The sequence below is a fragment of the Penicillium hordei genome, assembly GCF_028827395.1.
Source record: "Penicillium hordei strain IBT 12815 chromosome Unknown utg000005l_segment0_segment0, whole genome shotgun sequence".
NCBI classification, from domain to species: Eukaryota; Fungi; Ascomycota; class Eurotiomycetes; order Eurotiales; family Aspergillaceae; genus Penicillium; species Penicillium hordei.
This window is the reverse complement of record NW_026623146.1, coordinates 2,061,080-2,079,515: the sequence shown is the minus strand read 5'-3', so window position 1 is coordinate 2,079,515 and position 18,436 is coordinate 2,061,080. Positions and strand designations below refer to the sequence as shown.

General features: G+C 46.6%; 8 protein-coding genes across 8 annotated transcripts; 1 reads left to right on the top strand and 7 right to left on the bottom strand.

Annotated features, from left to right (window-relative positions):
* Positions 1–1,391: 1,391 nt before the first annotated feature.
* On the bottom strand, positions 1,392–2,924 carry N7537_009726 (glycosyltransferase family 1 protein; the record flags this gene model as incomplete). The annotated part of the gene is made up of 3 exons (XM_056900780.1): positions 1,392–1,659; positions 1,719–2,336; positions 2,395–2,924. 3 exons carry the CDS (start codon positions 2,922–2,924, stop codon positions 1,392–1,394), a joined length of 1,416 nt encoding a protein of 471 aa, XP_056749448.1.
* A 473-nt stretch (positions 2,925–3,397) lies between these two features.
* N7537_009725 (uncharacterized protein) lies at positions 3,398–5,027 on the bottom strand (the record flags this gene model as incomplete). The annotated part of the gene is given in 4 exon segments (XM_056900779.1): positions 3,398–4,124; positions 4,183–4,736; positions 4,753–4,768; positions 4,786–5,027. 4 exon segments carry the CDS (start codon positions 5,025–5,027, stop codon positions 3,398–3,400), a joined length of 1,539 nt encoding a protein of 512 aa, XP_056749447.1.
* An 845-nt stretch (positions 5,028–5,872) lies between these two features.
* N7537_009724 (uncharacterized protein) lies at positions 5,873–6,064 on the bottom strand (the record flags this gene model as incomplete). The annotated part of the gene is made up of 1 exon (XM_056900778.1): positions 5,873–6,064. The coding sequence occupies one exon, from the start codon at positions 6,062–6,064 to the stop codon at positions 5,873–5,875; it is 192 nt and encodes a 63-aa protein (XP_056749446.1).
* Positions 6,065–7,579: 1,515 nt separating this feature from the next.
* On the bottom strand, positions 7,580–9,515 carry N7537_009723 (cytochrome P450; the record flags this gene model as incomplete). Its single annotated transcript, XM_056900777.1, has 7 exons — positions 7,580–7,970; positions 8,036–8,307; positions 8,356–8,603; positions 8,660–8,811; positions 8,873–9,064; positions 9,125–9,257; positions 9,317–9,515. 7 exons carry the CDS (start codon positions 9,513–9,515, stop codon positions 7,580–7,582), a joined length of 1,587 nt encoding a protein of 528 aa, XP_056749445.1.
* An 863-nt stretch (positions 9,516–10,378) lies between these two features.
* N7537_009722 (wax synthase family protein) lies at positions 10,379–11,729 on the top strand (the record flags this gene model as incomplete). The annotated part of the gene is made up of 2 exons (XM_056900776.1): positions 10,379–11,148; positions 11,201–11,729. 2 exons carry the CDS (start codon positions 10,379–10,381, stop codon positions 11,727–11,729), a joined length of 1,299 nt encoding a protein of 432 aa, XP_056749444.1.
* Positions 11,730–12,218: 489 nt separating this feature from the next.
* Positions 12,219–13,979, bottom strand: N7537_009721 (flavin monoamine oxidase family protein; the record flags this gene model as incomplete). Its single annotated transcript, XM_056900775.1, has 1 exon — positions 12,219–13,979. One exon carries the CDS (start codon positions 13,977–13,979, stop codon positions 12,219–12,221), a length of 1,761 nt encoding a protein of 586 aa, XP_056749443.1.
* Positions 13,980–14,859: 880 nt separating this feature from the next.
* N7537_009720 (Cytochrome P450) lies at positions 14,860–16,455 on the bottom strand (the record flags this gene model as incomplete). Its single annotated transcript, XM_056900774.1, has 7 exons — positions 14,860–14,934; positions 15,006–15,495; positions 15,552–15,709; positions 15,760–15,988; positions 16,043–16,164; positions 16,217–16,398; positions 16,449–16,455. 7 exons carry the CDS (start codon positions 16,453–16,455, stop codon positions 14,860–14,862), a joined length of 1,263 nt encoding a protein of 420 aa, XP_056749442.1.
* A 607-nt stretch (positions 16,456–17,062) lies between these two features.
* Positions 17,063–18,237, bottom strand: N7537_009719 (Oxoglutarate/iron-dependent dioxygenase; the record flags this gene model as incomplete). Its single annotated transcript, XM_056900773.1, has 4 exons — positions 17,063–17,382; positions 17,462–17,789; positions 17,861–18,022; positions 18,079–18,237. The coding sequence occupies 4 exons, from the start codon at positions 18,235–18,237 to the stop codon at positions 17,063–17,065; spliced, it is 969 nt and encodes a 322-aa protein (XP_056749441.1).
* Positions 18,238–18,436: the final 199 nt, after the last annotated feature.

Below are 18,436 nucleotides of genomic sequence, written 5' to 3'. Positions count from 1 at the left end.
TCAATAAGCCCGTAAGAGAAATAACATATTTTAGGCAACGAAGCGTGGTGCCTAAGTGGTGGAAGTGACTCGTCAACGGCTGTATATAGTATGAATATTGTGTATACTGATGTCATTGTCCCTGAATTCAACGATTAAAAATTACCTAGCCGCACTAGAAAGCACTCTATAACATAATGCCATGCAAAGCAGCCTACGCAGCTATTCGCAAGGATGTCTTGACGACTTTATTATAGGGAATTCTTTTTGGACTATCAACCACAGCTCATCGTCTATTCTTACTAAAGTAACTTGAACTATTGAAAGTATGGATGCATGAAATCGCTAGCCGAGGATAGGTGAACAAATCATCATTTGCAAAGATTCCTCACGACTTTACTAAGTCTGCTCCGGTGTATCTTTATCAACCTGCTGCAGATCCTGGTCTGTCACTAGCATTGGGGCTGAGTAGTAGGAGTTCTCGATAGTCAGTCGTCTGTTCATCAGAAACATAGTTGCAGACATACCAATTGTGAGCCAAGGAAAGCCCAAAATCCTAAAGTATCCGCTAATAAAATAAATCCTTGGCCGGTTTCCCGAAGGCGTATGCCCACACAGACATCTGCATCGCATATCTTGCTATATTCGGACACTTTTTTCATTAGGCTTGATTTGCGACGGCCTTGTTTTTAGCGTATATACTTTTTGACCCATTTAGACCGATTGGATAGAGTGGGAGCTATAGAAGCTATTTTAAGAAATGCCTCAAAAGAGTCACTGTTAGGAATAACTGGAAGAGACTGGGGCACTTAATAGTCGTAGGTATAGAATAAATAAGAATCTCTCGGGGATCCTTAAGGCTTCAAATAGGTACATAAATAAGGACAATCTCTATGTTGATAGGTTTTGCGTTCAAAAGCAGAGCTGCGCTTCAAAAACCGTGGTCTTTAGAGTTCATGGCCAACGAAGGCCGAAAACAGTCCACCTAGTAGGTAATAAATTCACCGCAGGCAACGGATTTTGCGTTGAAAATCATTGTCAAAGGTGATCGAGGAATCCGCGCTCGAGAAACTGAGGTCCTGAGAGTTCATGACCAGCAAACAATCTCGAAACGGTTCTTTCAGCAGGCAATGAAAGCAAGAGGTGCCTTCGGGTCACGAAACAGGCATGGGGAGTTGATTGCCACACCACTTTTGACTCCTGCCGCACCGAAACAGGGAAAAGAGACTTTTTTTTTTCAACATCAAATGATACCTTTCAAAGCAATTAATGGTGTCGAAGAATGTATCAAGTCGAGGCCTGTTTATAACTGGGAATTCCTCAATTCGAGGGCCAACCGAGTAAACATTGATTGACTGCTTGGAAACGTTCGGTCAACTACACACATAGCGTAGCTAACCATTATAAAAACCTCACAAATCTTTCCGGGCATACTGTACGATCTGATCGTGAGCAACTACACGTCCTTCGGTCGTCTTGCACAAATATCCAATTTCCCTGACCCGAGTCTGAATCCCTTTATCCTTTAGCACTCGCAACAGGGCCGAAGACAGTTCTGATCCGGTTATTTTCGGTGCCGAATTGGGGCTTCCGTGTAAGCCTATGCCTAGCCACTCTACTCGGGCCGGGCAATCGTATGTGTCGAACCACTGGGGCAGAATGACCTGCGGAACACCAGCCCTGGGCAGAGGCATCAGCACCCTTTCTTCCATCAATTTGTGGCCCCAAGAAAAACTTACTTGCACGCCTCGAAAAAGGAGTTGGCTCCTCCATGGTGGACATATGCAACTATATTACCGCCTTCCAAAATAGATATAATCTCTGGCTGGATCCATGGAAAAGTTCTCACTTTATCAGTTTGAACGAGAGGTCCGAGAATATCCTTGACCGTCGGGGAGTTTTCCCAGTCATATTTGAGTTTCCACAAGACCTGCATATTAGAAAACTCATGCATAACAGCCTGTATTGCCACTGCCATCTGTATTGCATCATTCTCTGGAGCTTGAACATGTGATCCAAGACAAATCAGAATTGTTGGCTCCTTCAGCCACGAATCCAGTGCTGGATTGTTTTCTATAAGCGACGAAAATGACCGGACGATCGGACCGCAGCCGATAACATTATCTGGCACGTATAATGGAAAATCTATCTCGCGAAATGAAGGCGAGAGGTGCAGATGGTTTTCGCAGTAAGGCGCCACATGGGGAAATGGAGTGCGGATTCCTGCTTTCTTCCGAATGTCCAGAAGATCGCGCATCGGTTTGCCTAAGCCAACAATCCACCCGAAGCAAAATACCATGTATATATTTGCAAGGATCAATCTCCATGGTAGAGGATATGGATATCCTGACCCGGTACTGAATATTGAAGTCAGCGAGATCCTCGAACTCCTCCCGGGAGATATGAGTTGCTTACAGGGGATATTTCCAGAAAATGCCAGCTTTTGGCTGGACAGTTACCACCACATCTTTCAAAGGCACAGGCCAGAGTATCACGATTCGCGAGTCAGCACTGCGAGCGGCATCTAGTCCTAGATGCAACAACGGATCTGCAACCACGACGACCGGACGGACATCTCTCAATATCTCGAGACAGCTTCGGTATGACAGTATATACTCGTCAGGTGTCCATCCCAACACGGATATATTAATTATGTTACATGCATCATGCGTTCCGGCAAGCCCTGGCCGATGACATATATCCAGTGTTGTACGGGGTACGATCTCGGACAGGGACGGACCTGCAATTGGATGAAATTGAATGTCTTGGTCGTACTCCGCTTTGTCATTTATCGCTTGCACACGAGCTGATAATTCCTTGAACGAGGCGATGTGGACTTCGAACTCTCCGCGGTGCAGAAACTCTTCGGCCACTGCAAGTGCTACGTTGGACTGTCCATGCTCGGGGCTTGTAAGGAAAAGGATGGTTTGTTTTGGAAGTGCCATTCTGTTTCCTTTTTTCGCTCAAGTATTCGCATGGGCCAAATTGAATAGGTTGTTTCTGGTCGTCAGTTTTATTTTAAGTATCTGAACACGCATCCCACCCTCATGAGATTGCGTTGTCGCATTCTATAAATACTAGCCGATGTATGGTTACTCGGTGCCTATTGGAGTGGACAAAAGGGAATATTGATGGGCTGAGTGCTTTCGTATTGATTCAATAGGGAAGGTAGTAGCCGGTTGTTATATTCGTGGATAATCTCATAAAAGACCCGGATCGAATCCTTAAGCTTTATAAAACCCGCTTGTGCACTATTAGACATCCTTTAATTAATAATAATAATTACTCCTATAGTAATGGGAACATGGACTTCGGATAAGTAAGAGAAAATGAACAAATTAATGGCCTATATCTAATTTTTGACCTAGGTATCCAAGTTTTCGCAAGCAGCCAAGAGTCACGGCCAAGCCGACCAAGTTCAGTGAGAACAAAAAAAGAATGCAGTCCTATAGCCGGTCATCCATATCTCTGGGGAGTCATGCAAAGAAGTACTTTGGTTGGGCGTGTGTAGTAGCTGTGTGCTGGCATCGTTTGAAACAAGTGCAGTCAGTGCCATGCCTACAGAGGCTCCAACCATTGCCACAGTGCAGAGCACGCCCATTGCAAGACCTCGAGTCTCTGAAGGAATAGAGCCAGCGAGTATCATTATCGCAATTGGGATAACAGAATTTGATGCCACCGAGTTTAATGAAACGGCTAGCATTGCACATTTCCAATAAGGCCAAGTTATGTTCAATGTAGCCATCAACAGTGGGGAGAGACTAGAGAGCACTATTGCAATGACGAGGATCTGGTTGGCTTCAACACGGGATGAGCAATATCTAGTGAGCAGAGTGCTTAGAGCGCCGACGATTGGGATTGTCACATATCGCCAAGAAGATTGTAGAGCCGAAAGCCCTTGTGCTCGTTGGAACACGAGGACCATAAGCTGCGAAGTAGAGTGGGAAGACGCATAGATGAAGAAAATAACCAGACCGATGGAAAGGAAATGACAGTTTGTCCAAAATGAATTCCGAATGCCTTGTGTGCTGTCTCTTTCCCAACAATCATGCCAGAACAGAAAAGCGACAAGGAGGATCCAACCAAGAGCAAGAGGAACAAAGAGGCCCGAACGGCCAATGTTTGCCACATTGTTTGTGATGACACTAGTTTGAATTTGATCAGTATGAGAATATAAACCGTCATTAGGATGGGGATGCGTACGCCAATGCAGAGAATAGGAGCGCCGTCAATGAACTAGCGAGCAGAGTTCCAGACCACTCGATATCTTCAGCTAGCTCTGTCCATGGGATATACTTTGGTTCGCGGGGCTGTTGTGGAATCGTCCAGATTGATAGGAGAAACCCAACTAGGCTCACAATTGCAGCGCAATGAAAGCCCCATCGCCAACCGGTAGTCTCCGAGAGTAACCCACTAAGGACGATGCCTATACCAGAGCCAATGTATTGACTTGTACTCGTACAGGAAAACGCTAAATTGCGTAACTTCCCAATTGGCAGATTCTCCCCATGAATGCTCAGTGCCGAAATGAAACACATTGGGTAAGCTATGCCGGATACCAATCTGGCAGCGATAAGTTGCGCGCCAGTCCGGGCTAGTCCACTAGCCAGATGGCAAACGGTCTGTAGAAAACATCCATATAGAAATGTTCTCCTGCTACCTAGGATATCTGCTAAAGAGCCTGCCAGCAGGAATGTGCAGCCTTGAGCAAGATAGTACATTGACATTGGCCTGTCGAGTTGTGAGCTTGGCGTATTCTGTGTAACCAGATACAAAACCGGCTTGAGTACTGGAGATGTCTCTCACCATAATTCAACCCCCGGGTCTAATCTAAATTCGGATGAAAATTGTATGATATTGAGGGTAACTAGGCCATTGACTGCACTGGCAATAAACAATACCGAAGTCGTGCAAATTATGATGGCAAGTCCATGAGAGTGGGTGTCCGAGCGGGCGGAGGGGGACCCGAGAAGCGGCTGATCCTCAGGGATCCGGAGACCATCTAAACATTGATATTCTGACACGAGATTATGTGTAGCTTTTTGCATCATTGAACTGATTTGAGATGCCTGGCAGTTAGGGACAAAATGTTTTCAAACTTGAAAAGGAAAAGAACAAAAAGGAAATAAATAAACCCGAGGAGCTGAGACCCTATTGTATATTTTAATTTCAACTAATCACATGTGGATCCACTATTCAAGGTTGCCCCTTGCTGGGCTCTTATACCATTGGTCAGCTTTGTTTGCACTTGTCAGGTAATTTTTCATTGTTTGCGGTATTTTTCACCTTCCAAGACTTTAGTAGTCGGATTTCTTAGTCTATATTTCCCGAGCAAGGTGGCACGTAGGAGACACACTCAATTATGCTACATGGCCAGACTAGACCGATTGGTCTGTTTATTACATAGGTATCTATTGGGAATTAGCGTGTTATGGAACCTTTGGAACTAGAATGGTTTAGTGTCCCTTGAATCTACTATATATGAGTCTACTAGTGACGATGGACATGATCCTTCAAAGAGTTTAAATGGACGTTTCCAAAAGAAAGGAAAGGCCTGTATAAGCAAGGGTAACTGCATTATCCCCTTCCGAGACAAATTCACAACTTCACTCTTCTACATCTAACACCCAAGAATACTCGTGACAACGGCCGGGAACCTACCATTTTCCTGAGTCAAAATGCACCTTGATAGTGACTACTTCTCGACTTAGATCTTTTGTAAGTATTTTCTATGTTCTTGTATAATCTTTACTTGTTACAAACCCTGGTCTTGAGGTTCTCGACATACCCTATACCAAAATGGTTGCACGGCATTTACTTTCGGTGCAAGAGGTGATCAAACACAATGAGGCAGATTATTGCTGAATAGTAGTGGGAAAGAAAGTGTGGGGCTTTACACAATTTGCAAGCATTCACCCAGATGGTTCCAACAGTATCCAATTCCAGACACGGCTAGCTGAAGCTCAGTGAAGATGACTGACTTAGTATAGCCATTCTTCAATGCGCGGGCCATGACGTAACACATTTGTGTCACCAGGTCCACATCGATGGCCTGATCGAGAGCACCCTGTCCTTGCCTAAACATATGGGATATCCTGATCCTAACAGTATCGATGGTGCATGGCGACAGCGTCGGAGCGGCTCGCCATCGAAACCTACAACAACAGGTTCGGAGGTCTCCAAGCCCCTGTCCAGCATACCCAGCACTTATGATTTTGATAGAGTCGCCCAAGAGACCCTGTCATTGAAGGCATGGGTATTCTATTCATCTGCGGCCAATGACCTCATCTCAAGACCAGCGAATTGGCCATTCTACAGTAGAATATGGTTCCGAACTCGGTTGATGCGAGATGTTACAGATGTGGATACATGATGCCACTTTAGAGGGATTGAAACATCTTCACCTATCATAGTCGCACCTGCTGCGGTGGGTAAGCTTGCTCACGAGACAGGAGAAAAGGGATTGTGAGGGCTGCGGCAGCCAGAAACATAACATACTGTATAGGTTGCTCACATACACCACCAAAATACAACTAATAACGTCCACAAGGATGGGTCGGTGACCAAATCACTTCTTAAAAGAGTTTTGGCAGCGGGCATTCGTGCGATCATCGTGACAATAGACGCACCAACTTAACTTCCTCGAAGTATACCCCTTTATATAAATTGAAGGTTTTAAATCGGAGTCTATTAAATATAGCTTCCTTCCTCGGGAAGCGGGGGATGAATGTGTGCGCACTCAGCACCGAACAAGCCAACTTAATGCCTATAACCGGTACAACAGCCAGAAATGAGAAGATAGGAAGTGGAGTTACCAGAACAACTGGCGACTTTATTGATAGTTCGCTGAGTTCGAGGGATCTGACATAGCCGAAGGAAATTTGGGGGGAGAAGTTGATGCTGAAGCGGATCCAATGCCGTAATGATTCCAAACTGCGGCTCAACCAAAGATTCAAGGTATTGTATCGAGGTAAGTCTGCATTTAGCTACCGTGGGTTTAGATTCTATCAGAGTGTTACTTCAGCAGCCACGGAGGTAGAACATTGGACATTTCACTGCTGACATTTTTGACCCTGCTGGAGCTGCATTATCAAGGTCCGGCCATTTTTCAACAAACAGAACTATATACTGACAGGGATAACTCGTGGAACAGATATTCTCAAGGTTCTTTGTCTAGGGGAAGGGTGTACTTATTGGGCGTCCATTTCTATATGTACTCAACTACGGCGAAGAAGGTGTCGTTCATTTGTTTGACAGTATGCCCAAGAGTCCCGTCAGTCCCGTGATTTCTATATTTTCTAACTCACTTTAGTTCACAAAGAGAACTGGAAACTGCTATGAGACTTGTTGGAATCACCAATGTTTCACAGACACATCCGGGGCTGCTGAACACAAATGATATTGATCATCTGGTTATAGCCAAGGATCTCAATGTTCGGTGAGAACCCAAGCTATAAACATAATTTGTTATTGGAAGAATATATCGCAGTGAAGAGGGTGACATCCTAACACCAAATCAAGAAAATCCAGAGAAGTCAAGATAATTATTGGAAAACACCATATATCAAGCAGGAAACCCGCATTTCCAAAAGAATCCCGATTAAATACCCTCTAGGTCTGGTGCATTGCTCGCCTCCCATGGATGTTTCTGCTCCACTGAACGAATGAGGGATTCATGAGCCGTACTGCGAGGTTCGATGTGGAAACTCCATGGTGCCGGATGACTGATAACCCCAGGCTGGAATTTTGGTTGGACATCAACTTCTTTCCCGTCTTTGACGGCTTTCCTTATATTAAATACAGCAAGCGATTGCGCTGCACTCAAATACAGTGTGTTATCTGCCAAGATACGCGCGGGACAGATGCGACGCCCAAATCCAAAGGCAAGATCATGAGGATCTAACTCGGGCTCACGTCCATCAATTCCTAGAAAGCGCTCTGGTTTAAATACCATGGGATCATGATAGACAGCAGGATCATGCATCATACCCCTTTGGTAGGTGTCAGTAGAGCATGTATTTAAGAGTCAACGCACTAAATGGGGCCTTAGACTCACCAGATGTTAGGCATAACCAATGAACCCTTTGGAATAAAATATTCTCCCCAGGTATCATCTTCACTTGTCGCGTGGGGAAGACCCATGGGTGCCACCGGATGCCACCGCAAAACTTCCTTCACCATAGCATCGATATACGGCAAACGAGAGCGATCGGCGACTGTTGGAAGCTGGCAAGGTCCCAAAACCCGATCGATTTCATTTTGTGCTTTACCTTGAACCTCGGGATACAGTGTCATTGCAAGGAAAAGACATTCCATAGCACACACAGTCTAGAGAGATTTAGTCAAAGACTAGAAAAGAAGGGTCAAATATCTCACGGTATCAGCACCACCTGCATAAAGTGACGCAGCAGACCACTTAGCAACAAACTCTTCTTCCGAGCCGGATGGAGGGCACCCCGTTGTTTTAAATAAGCTAGAAAGATAAGAAGGCTGAGACCGACCTTCTTCCGTTTGCCGACGTGTGAATGCGTAGGGCTTTTCCGCGAAAATCATGAGATTCTTCTTCCATGCTTGAGCAGTGCGCTTGAAACTTGCCCCAGGAAGCCAAGAAGGGACGTGTTTTACTGTTCTTTGTTAATACCACCTTAGCAATTAGTGCAAGGCGAATATAATGACATACGAGGTGGAATAATATCAACCAGCCAGGTACCCGGTGTACTGGCCTGGGAAAAATGATCGAGAGCCAGATTTGCAATATGCACCAAAGGATCCCGCCTGTGTGGCTCAATAGTATACCCGTATGCGATTTTAAGAATGATCGCGCCAGCCTCTCTGTGAAAACATAAGTTTCAAGGTCTTTGCATTGAATGGGACAATTGGGATATCTGCTCACGTTTGAATGTGCTCTATGAGCTTCGTCGGATCTTCGAGGACACGAAATAGAAAGCGGTTTGTTTCTACTTCTTGTAGAGTATTGAACTGGGCCACAGCCGATTCAGATCCAATATATGGTTGCATTGCCTTGCGATAGGAGCGAAATCGAGCAGAGTATTTTTGCATTGCCAAAAAATTCTCCCACCCCACCCTGCATTGGTTATCAATGCGTCAGCTTTATGTCTAGATCTGAACAACCAGGTGTACTTACATTTCGGACGCAAAGACTAGATTTGGCCTTGAGGAGTATTTTGAAGAGCGCTTTGCTAGAAGTTCCATAGCCGGTTTTGCGTCATTCAATATTATGATTGTTTGTCCCAGCACCGTGATAGAGCTGACCGGCCCTGGAAATTCATTGCGTCAGTGTGTGTTTTGAAAAACAAGAATTGCCGTAAAAGCATACCATAAGCATCTTTGTATTGAAGCCAATGCATCCAATCTTGCGTCCCCGACGGCGGTAGATCAGATATGTTGCCAAACACTGGCGTCGGCTTTGGGCCTGGTGGCAGAGGGCCAGCAAGCCTCTGGCGGCTCAACAGTATTTTGGCGACATAGAGGATGAGGATTCCTAGCAAAAAACTAGAGATAACTGTGAATAACATCGAGGCGGGTGAGTACCAAGAAACGAGAGTGGCGGACGAAATAAAGAAGGTTATAACACAAAAAAATATGACATCTGCTAACCCCACTTGGTAACCTGTACGTCTCACTCTGCTTGGACGAAAAAAAAAAATCAAGGTTCTATGAATATGGCTGTGCTGAGGTTCTAACGTTCTCCTATTGGTTTTTAGTTTAGGAGAGTCTCCGCATGTACGTGTCCCTTGCTTCCCCGCTGCAGTAATACCAGAACTAGAATGTGTTAAGTACATATGCAAGTACGTAGGTAAATGCTACAAGAGTACACCTCTGGTATGTGGATAATAAATGTAGGTGACAGCACCTCGGACCATGTTACCAGCCGCGAATGCCACCTATTCCACTGTTTCTCACTACTGTATTCGATCAAGGCTAGGACACGAAGTTGCCTGCCTTCAATGTCAGTTTAAGACTAGTTCATAATTAAGGAATGAATTTCTACAAGAAAACCCAATGAGATGTACATTTACATATCGTGATCACATTCTTGAAAGATGTGGGCTAACGGCCCGGCGGGTAATTTTGAGCCGCTTGTGCAAGCTTTTTTCCCCCATGGTTTTGATCACCAGTGATCCATAGCCTGGGGACTCCAATTCCAAGGTTGAGCTGAGCTTATTAAAATCTTGGGAAATTAAGATTCCAAACATCGGTCAAAGCATTAATTTTTTTCGCATGTCAAACCCTGGAGGAACCCAGTCGGATCCAACAAACTGGCCAATAAATTGGACATCGGGTTGGGTGTGGGTCCGGCTCAAATTGTGATGAGTGTAAACCCAGACTTCAGTTGACTCTCACCTCTCACCTCTCACCTCTCACACCAGACGCGGTGATGTATGGGCTGTATCACTCGACAGGTGCAAATATATTGGAATTCTTCTGCTTCTACCTGGTTCAGAATGTTGTCCCTGCCGTTTTCATCATCACCACGCGGAAAAGCTCTCCCTTGCGCTACCTGTGTATTTCAGGGATGATATGGATCGCGAGCAGGTTCATCCGTCCCTTTGGCTCGTCTGGCAGTCCCACATGGTGCCAGGCCATAACACAACTTGTTATTGCGACTTTGCAGGCAACAAATCTGTTATTGCTCAATCCTTTGTTCAACTCAGACATCTCGCGGAGCGCAAAGAGCGCTCAAAACTTCGGATCTAGGTTGATCACAGCGGTTCGCTTACTTGCTCAAACCCGTGCTGTCAATACACAATGGCAGGTGAAGAATGTGCCTTCTCACCCAAAGTATTACCTGCGGCGGGGTATGCAGGTCCCATCGCGGGGTCGGTTTTTGCTGCGACAGTTAGCAATTGTCGTGTGGCAGTGCTTGGTGTTGGATATCGTGCAAACGGTGTCGCTTCAGCAGGCTAAAGAACGTGGTCTGCATGAGCCCGCATCATTGGAAATAGAATGGGTTGTGCCCTTGGAACAATGGGCAGAGCGAATAGCTACCCATCTGTCCATTTGGTTTGTGGTAAATCGTCTAATCAGCGATCTTGCGTATCGAGTACTGTCAATATTATTTGTCGGGATAGGGCTGGATTCTCCTGCAGACTGGCCACCCGCCTTTGGGAGTATGCTAGATGCATTTACATTGCGCAACTTTTGGGGGTAAGCCATATTTGTTTACCAGGATGCATAATTATGTTGACGCACTTTGCAGGAAATTCTGGCATCAGTTCATGCGCCAGCCATTCACTTCTATCAGTAACTTCATCGCACGAGATGTTTTGAATCTTACCAGACCTTCAACACTGGAGCGATACACAAATCTTTTCATTGTCTTTCTCATCTCTGCGATATTCCATGTTGTCGTCGATATACTACAGAGCATTCCGACGGAAAGGTCCGGCTCGATGCCATTTTATTTAGCAATTGCCTTCGGGATAATGCTCGAGGATGGAGTGCAACATATTTGGAAACGGGTACAAACACCTGACAGCATGCAAGAGGAGGCAAAACAACCGACAGACATCGTGCCGCTTTGGAAGCGTGCTGCCGGGATGGTATGGGTTATGCTATGGCTTGGGGTCACCTCGACATGGTATTTTACTCCGATGATTCAATCAACGAATGATGATCTGCGGATGATTCCTTTCAGTGCCGCAAAATATATCGGCTTACAGCCGCTCATAGGTATTGTCGTGGGTAGTGGAATTGGCATTGTGGTTATGTTTGAAGTTGAGATATGAGATACACAAGCATCCGCTCTCAGAACAAGAAGCAAGGACACAAATCGCCAGATAGAAATTGAGGGTCTGGAGGTGCTGTGCTCTATTGTTAGCCTTGGTGAAGCAGAGAGCAAGAAAAAGCTATGGACTGAGTGAGTGTGGCTCGGGGAGAAGGAAAGAGAGAACCGTAGCGCAGTTCCTATCCACCTGAGGCACCATCCCCAACAACGGTGTAAACTGTTTACGCCTCCACCAACTCTAGACACCAACTCTAGATCCGACAAATCTTTGTTCTGTCACGAAAATGAAACCATTTTGGCTTTAGCTAATTACTACCAGCAAGCGCTATCTCGGGTATGTGCAGGTTGTCGTACTTATTTGGCTATTTTATCCTAACTTTTTTACTCGCTTACAGGTCACGGCAAGAATCGATAATCCAGTCTCATAGTGTCGTTTGTCCAAGTTGATACCGGAGTTTGCTTCGCATCTTCCGGGAAATGGATATAATCATCAATTAGGCGTATCAAAACGAGCAACACCTGCAAGATCCAACTCATGCACGGTTCCCCAGTTCTTCTCCAGCTTCTGAATGGCCCGTTGTTGTCCGTATCGAAGCAAGAATCGATAGACTGCCGCATATGCACTGTTCAACGAGCCGACCACCCACCCATGATGGACACTGGCGGCCTCTCCTACAATATGGAACTTGCCATCAGCTGCTGGGAGAGACAAAGAAGGGTAGAGATTGGTAAATTGTCCTGGACCAAAAAGCGCAAAGGCTCCTGACGAAAATCGAGAATTACCCCAGCAGAAAGCATGATGATCAATGTACAAATTTAGCAGCTTCTCGTACGTCATTCCATGCTGCTGATGTTGCCGAGCGAGATCGCGGAGGACAAGATCCAGCAGGTCATCCCTCGGGTCATCACTCCCCGAGGTGACGGAAGACGGTCCGATTAGAGCCCCCATGCGAGTGGCGTCTTGGCCCCAAGTGTACGAAGCCAATAGCACAGCTGGCTGGTCCCATTCTTCTTCGGCGATATTCGACGGGTAAACGCAGGTCCGTGATGGGAGAGTCGACGAGGCGCTACCGCCCCCTAGAATCCCGCAGTCTACGATCCACCATGGATACGCAAACTTGATACCTACCTTAGTAGAGTCTTCATACCGCAAACACCGGATGGCTTCCTCTTGAACAGGGTCAAGACGGAGTGAGCTAGTGTCAATGCGTTGCAGACATGCTAATGGTGTAGTGCTGAACACCGTCGCGTACCCATCGCGAGCATCTTGCTCGCCCGCACATGACACGGACAGATCGGCGCTACTATTGATGGCAATTTGGCGAACTTGTTTTCCGAGCTCGATTGTGCTACTTCTGTTTATTTGATCGCACATTCGCTCGATCAGCACGGAAGAGCCGCCATCAACAGAATACCATTTAGCTGCCCCACTGTTCTCGGACCCTGTCGTGAATTGATCAAGGTCGAAAGAGTCCATGACACTTTCTGAGAAGGCTTGATCAAAAGCGCCTGTGCCAGTTGTGTCGCTCTCGGCAAACTGGATTGCCATAAAGTCTGACTTGTGGCTGCCTCGGAGGTATTCACGGGTGCTCATTGCATCGGCTTGCATCAAGAGCTGGAACCCCTTCACAAAATCGTTTTGCATGACCCTCTTATAGGGGCCGAAGCATTGACTGACAAGATTCGCTGATGAGCTATCTCTAGTCTTGGAGATGTCACTGCCCCTCGTGTTCATGTTTCTTTCTCGCATTTCAAATTCCTTCAATGGCACTTGCATTCGGCGAAAAAGATCAAAGACTCGAGACATAATAGGAATATCTGGAAACCGCATTGCGCCTACGTCATAGTAGTCATTGTGCGCCTCAGAGAAGCGATGGGTATAAATGCGGCCGCCAATGCGATCACGATTGGCCTCGAGGATATCCCAGGAAAGGTTTGGGATCTCCAAATCTTGCAAAATTAGGGCGAGATACAGACCTGCAACCCCGGCCCCGATAATGCATACTTTGATGTTGTTGTCTAAGGGAGGATCTGAGCTTTCTTCCTCTTGGTAGCTCGTGCGAACGGAAGGGACATTCTTAATATTCTCCCCCCTAGTCACTGCAGGATCACCAGGACCGCATATTGAACAGCCGGGACAACAAGGACATTCAAATGAATGGACATCCGGGTGCTCTAGAGGGTCCTGACATAGAGAAACCCGTATAGATGGTCTCGGGAACAAATCACGAAATGGAAGCTGGAGCTGCATGATGACGCCCAAAGAGAAACACGGATCAGTGAAAATGAGCTACAAAATAGCAAAATAGGTGAAAGGTATGTACGAAAAAAATGTTCTCTGCTGTACGGAGTATGTAAACGAAAGACAACCTTGCGTAAATTCGGGGCAGTGTTTCATTCCTATCAATTACAAGGAACCGGTGCCTAGTCGTGCCTAGTGTAGTTTATACATAGACTACCGCCGATAGCTATCAGACAATTAATGCCGATGATGTGGTCAATGAGGATGAAGGATATTCCCACCTGGGACTCTATGGTGATAGACATACAGGAGGATATGCCCTGAGAGATCACCTGGTGTAAAGGTCCAGAACCACCCACGTTCATCAAGGGCACCGTACATCTTTGGGGCTGGCTAAATTATGGTTCGAAGATAAGCAGCCTGTATGCCCAGATGCGAAGGGTTATAACTGGCGGGGAACGTGCATGCAACTAAAAGATGAGAGGATCTAGACGTATCTTGTGCATGTTATTATACATAAATTACACATAAATTACGAAAATTCGGGAGGAATTGGTCCTTTCTTTCCAGTGGTGGTCAAACAGTTGTGATCCTTTTCGTTCATTTAGATACACAAGTTGAGACATTTCGAGAGCGTATTCAGCTTAGGTGAGATAATCCACTTTCGTGCATAACATGCTAGTAATAAAAGTGATATACTATTTCAAGAGTATACAGATTATTTACCTACCTGAGTGAGCATTAAATTACCCCCGAAAAATGGATTTAGTAGAATGTTGAGGTTCTGATACCCTCCAATGCAACTTTGTCCCAAAGCGCCCTTATACTAGGCTGCTAGCTTCCTTACCCCCTGTGTTGCCTATCACTGGCATTATCTGGGGTTGTTGGATTAAAGTTTTCGTGGCAGCATCCGTAGGGAAGACGGTCCTGATGTCCCCTCTTTGATATCGAAATTTCTTAGGATCTGTTTTGAACAAGAATCTCAGCTGCAGAACTACACAAAACGGATATTACCCAGCTACATAGAACACTTACCGTAACTAAGGTCTTATATAGGACCAGGACTCCTATGTGTCGCCCAGGACACTTGCGATAACCAAATCCCCAGTGCGCATCATACGCATTCCACACCCGCAACTGCTCTTCCGATGCTTCAAGCCACCGTTCGGGCACAAAATCCTCGGCATTGTCACCGTAGAGCCGAGGATGAGTGGAGATAGTGAAGGGACTTGTAGCTACCGCAGTGCCCGGAGGGACGTCCCGGCCTAGGAGACGCAGTGGCCTATCTGGCGAGCAACGCCATCTAGGAGAGGCCGTTGCTGTAATACGCATGGCCTCCCGGACGCAAGCATCAATAAAGGGGAGAGCGCAGCATTCTGCGTAGGTAGGCGACGGGCTAGAGAGAGTCTGCTGGGTAAAAGCGTTATCAATCTCTTGGTGGGCCCGGCGAACGGCCTGGGGATGTTTCGCCATCGTGGTCACCAGATGGCTAATTGTGGTGGCAAGTGCATAGGGACCCCCAAGTCTGTGCGAACAGAGTTAGTATGTATTGAAAGAGTTTCTTACTTTGGGGAAACCCACACGTCTGAGACTAGCTGGTCCTCGATGTCCGACTGGGGAATGCCTTCTCCTGTCGCGGATTTGGCGGCCAGCCATTGATCCAACATGGAGTGCTTCCAGCGTGGCCTTTCTTGTGTTTTGGAAGTTTCTATGCGCTTTTGAGTGATATCATGCACTTCCTAAGCGAGGTTCAGAGCTGCTAGTTATGAAAAATGAAATAGACACTTACATTGGTCCACATGCCCATGCCCGTTGAATCGTCGCGGCCACTAACAAATAAACGACGACCCAAAGAAGTATTGGCGGCTAGCCAAGCTATTGGACGATATCGACTGAGCGTCCATTTTCTGAAGATACGATAACTGCTTTGCAACATATTGCGCACATCGGATTTGTGGTCCAAGAAGCCGAAGCTCTCCCCCACACTCATTGGCACGTATACATCGAATGAAAAATATCTGAGCACAGTCAGTCCCTAGTTCAACACTTCCCGTTCGTAACGGGACACTTACTTGACCCAGGTACCCCAATCTATCGAGGGGCTTGTGTGGGTCTCCTTGTTGAGAATGGAAACCCACTTGATAAGAGTTTCATCTACCAGACCCTCAAACAACTGCACCCGCGATACTGAAAACTATTCAAATCAGCTACCGGCTCCGAGGATCAATGTGTAATGTGTGACCCACAGCCTGTCCGAACTGCCGTTTAGCTGCAGCATACTCAAGATAGTTGGCCTTGTTGGTGGCTGCACCGGGACAGGTGAAGTCTTGGGGGTAGTCTGTCTTGTCGCTCTGGCGATGATATACCACCGGGATTAGATCCAAATCATTGAATGTCAGGTGGTTGGGGCCACAGCGAACGACCGGACCTGTTTATCAATTAGACCATAGAAATGGAGATCAGATGTGACCGTATTACAGACCATATTTGCGATGTAAATCTTGGTACCAGGTCTTTTCCCGCCCAGTCCACACGGCGTAAAAAAGCTGGAAGCTCGAGGCAGCAACCAGGTTCGGCCCTGGAAATCCCGACAATGGATGGAAGTACACTCGTCGCACTAGAAAACAAATGGCCCCAGCCAAGCAAAATAGTAGAATCCTGGAGCAAATTGCTAGCCAGTCCATGTCGTAGATGGAGTGGGACCAAGAATCAACTGCTAAGGTAATTTTTCAGGTGGATATTGAAGAAGCCGGTCTGACTGAAACCCCATTCCTTGGATATGGACCCCGTTGCATCTAGTGGGGGAAGCGTGGAGCTGCCAAGTAAGCACGGGCCGGAGCCCGTCGGATAAGCCCCCAAGAATCCTGCAGGAAACCACCTGGACAGCTCCTTCACCTTGCTGTGATCAAAGTGCACTGTTACAACGCAAATATCGCGCCATTGGATTTAAATTGGTCACGCGTACATTATGTGGAGTACATTCAGATCGGGATTAGTGTGTCAAATTGCAAGTACACGGGTGATAAATCACACATGTATTGAAACGCCAAATATTCTTCACGGGCTGAGAACGTGCGTATGCAGCTGAACTATCAGGCGTACGTGCCCTCGATGCGCATGTGCTGGAACTCATTTGCTGTCAAGAACTTTTGCACTGGCTGGCTGTGGTCCACTAACGAATCCAGCAGTGGACGGAGAAGCGCTGCCCGATCGGGCTTTGCGAAATACGCAATCGAGAAACGTTCTGGAACCATATTACACTCGTTTTCACTTTTTGCCAGATGCACCCGGTGTCGGGCACTATGCAGCCCTGTCCACATCTGGAGACAATCCCCTACATTGACAATACACTCATGGGGGCCAGCACTGTCAGCCGGAACAAAGACTCCGCTCCCAGGGGGCTGTTCCATCTCTAGGATTCCGTTAGCTCAATACTAGTATAGAGAGATGACACCTTCCAAATTTGGAAAGTAGTACTCTGTATTGCTTACCCAGGCCTCCGACATTGTCTTGAAACAATAGAGTAATAGTGCCGAAATCCGTGTGCGCCGCAATGCGGGTGGCATTAGCAAAATCTGCCCGATCCACTTCTGGGTAGTGGGTGAGCCGCAACTCGTTAGTCTGTGCGGCATGCAATTCACGTAGAGAGTGCACGGGCAACCCTAAGCCAATCGAAATAGCGTCCAGAATGATCACTTGGGCGTCGTAACAGGCAGTAAAGAATGAGCTCATTGTAGTTTGAAAGTCATCGTGGACTCCTGCCGGGGGCCAAATATTGGAATATAGCGGATCTTGTTCCAATCCAATGTCGTAAGACTCCTAATGAACCGGTTAGATATGTAAAACGCAAGTAAGATAACTTGTCAAAAGTATGTATTCGATATTTGTACCTTCATATCCCTGAGTAGGGGCTGCGTATCCGAGGAGCGGTAATTAGACACAGTTGATATGTTCTCCAGGCCAACTGGACTGAAGCCCCGATGGGGATGAGCCGTTGGAGGATGGGGCGACTTCAGCTTCTGCTCCATTGGAAGATTGAAGAATTGGTGACTCTGGAGAGACGATAAGTGAGACGAGCTTCAGAGAGAGGTTGAGAGAATGTTCGCACCATTTCAAATGCCCGGTCGATGCTCTCTGGAGGGATGCCATGATTGACTAGCCGTACCCAGCCCGACTTGCTCAACCCGAAAATCAACTCACGGCAGAATTGATCTCGCTCGTCGGTGCTTCCACGGTGAAATCTCGAAAAGTCAAGTTGCCCGACCATGACTGATAGAGATATAGTAAGGGAATGTGGTGGAGGGTGCCCAATGTGTGATATTCGAACCAATGGCTAGGCTTCTTCTAGTAGATGCTAGCAACGCAGGAAATGTCTTTTCAATGTAGGACTGCAGATCGGCAGTGCTCCGAAAAAACGTGGAAGTAATGGCGATCATATCTTGTGATACACCAGATATATTATCCAG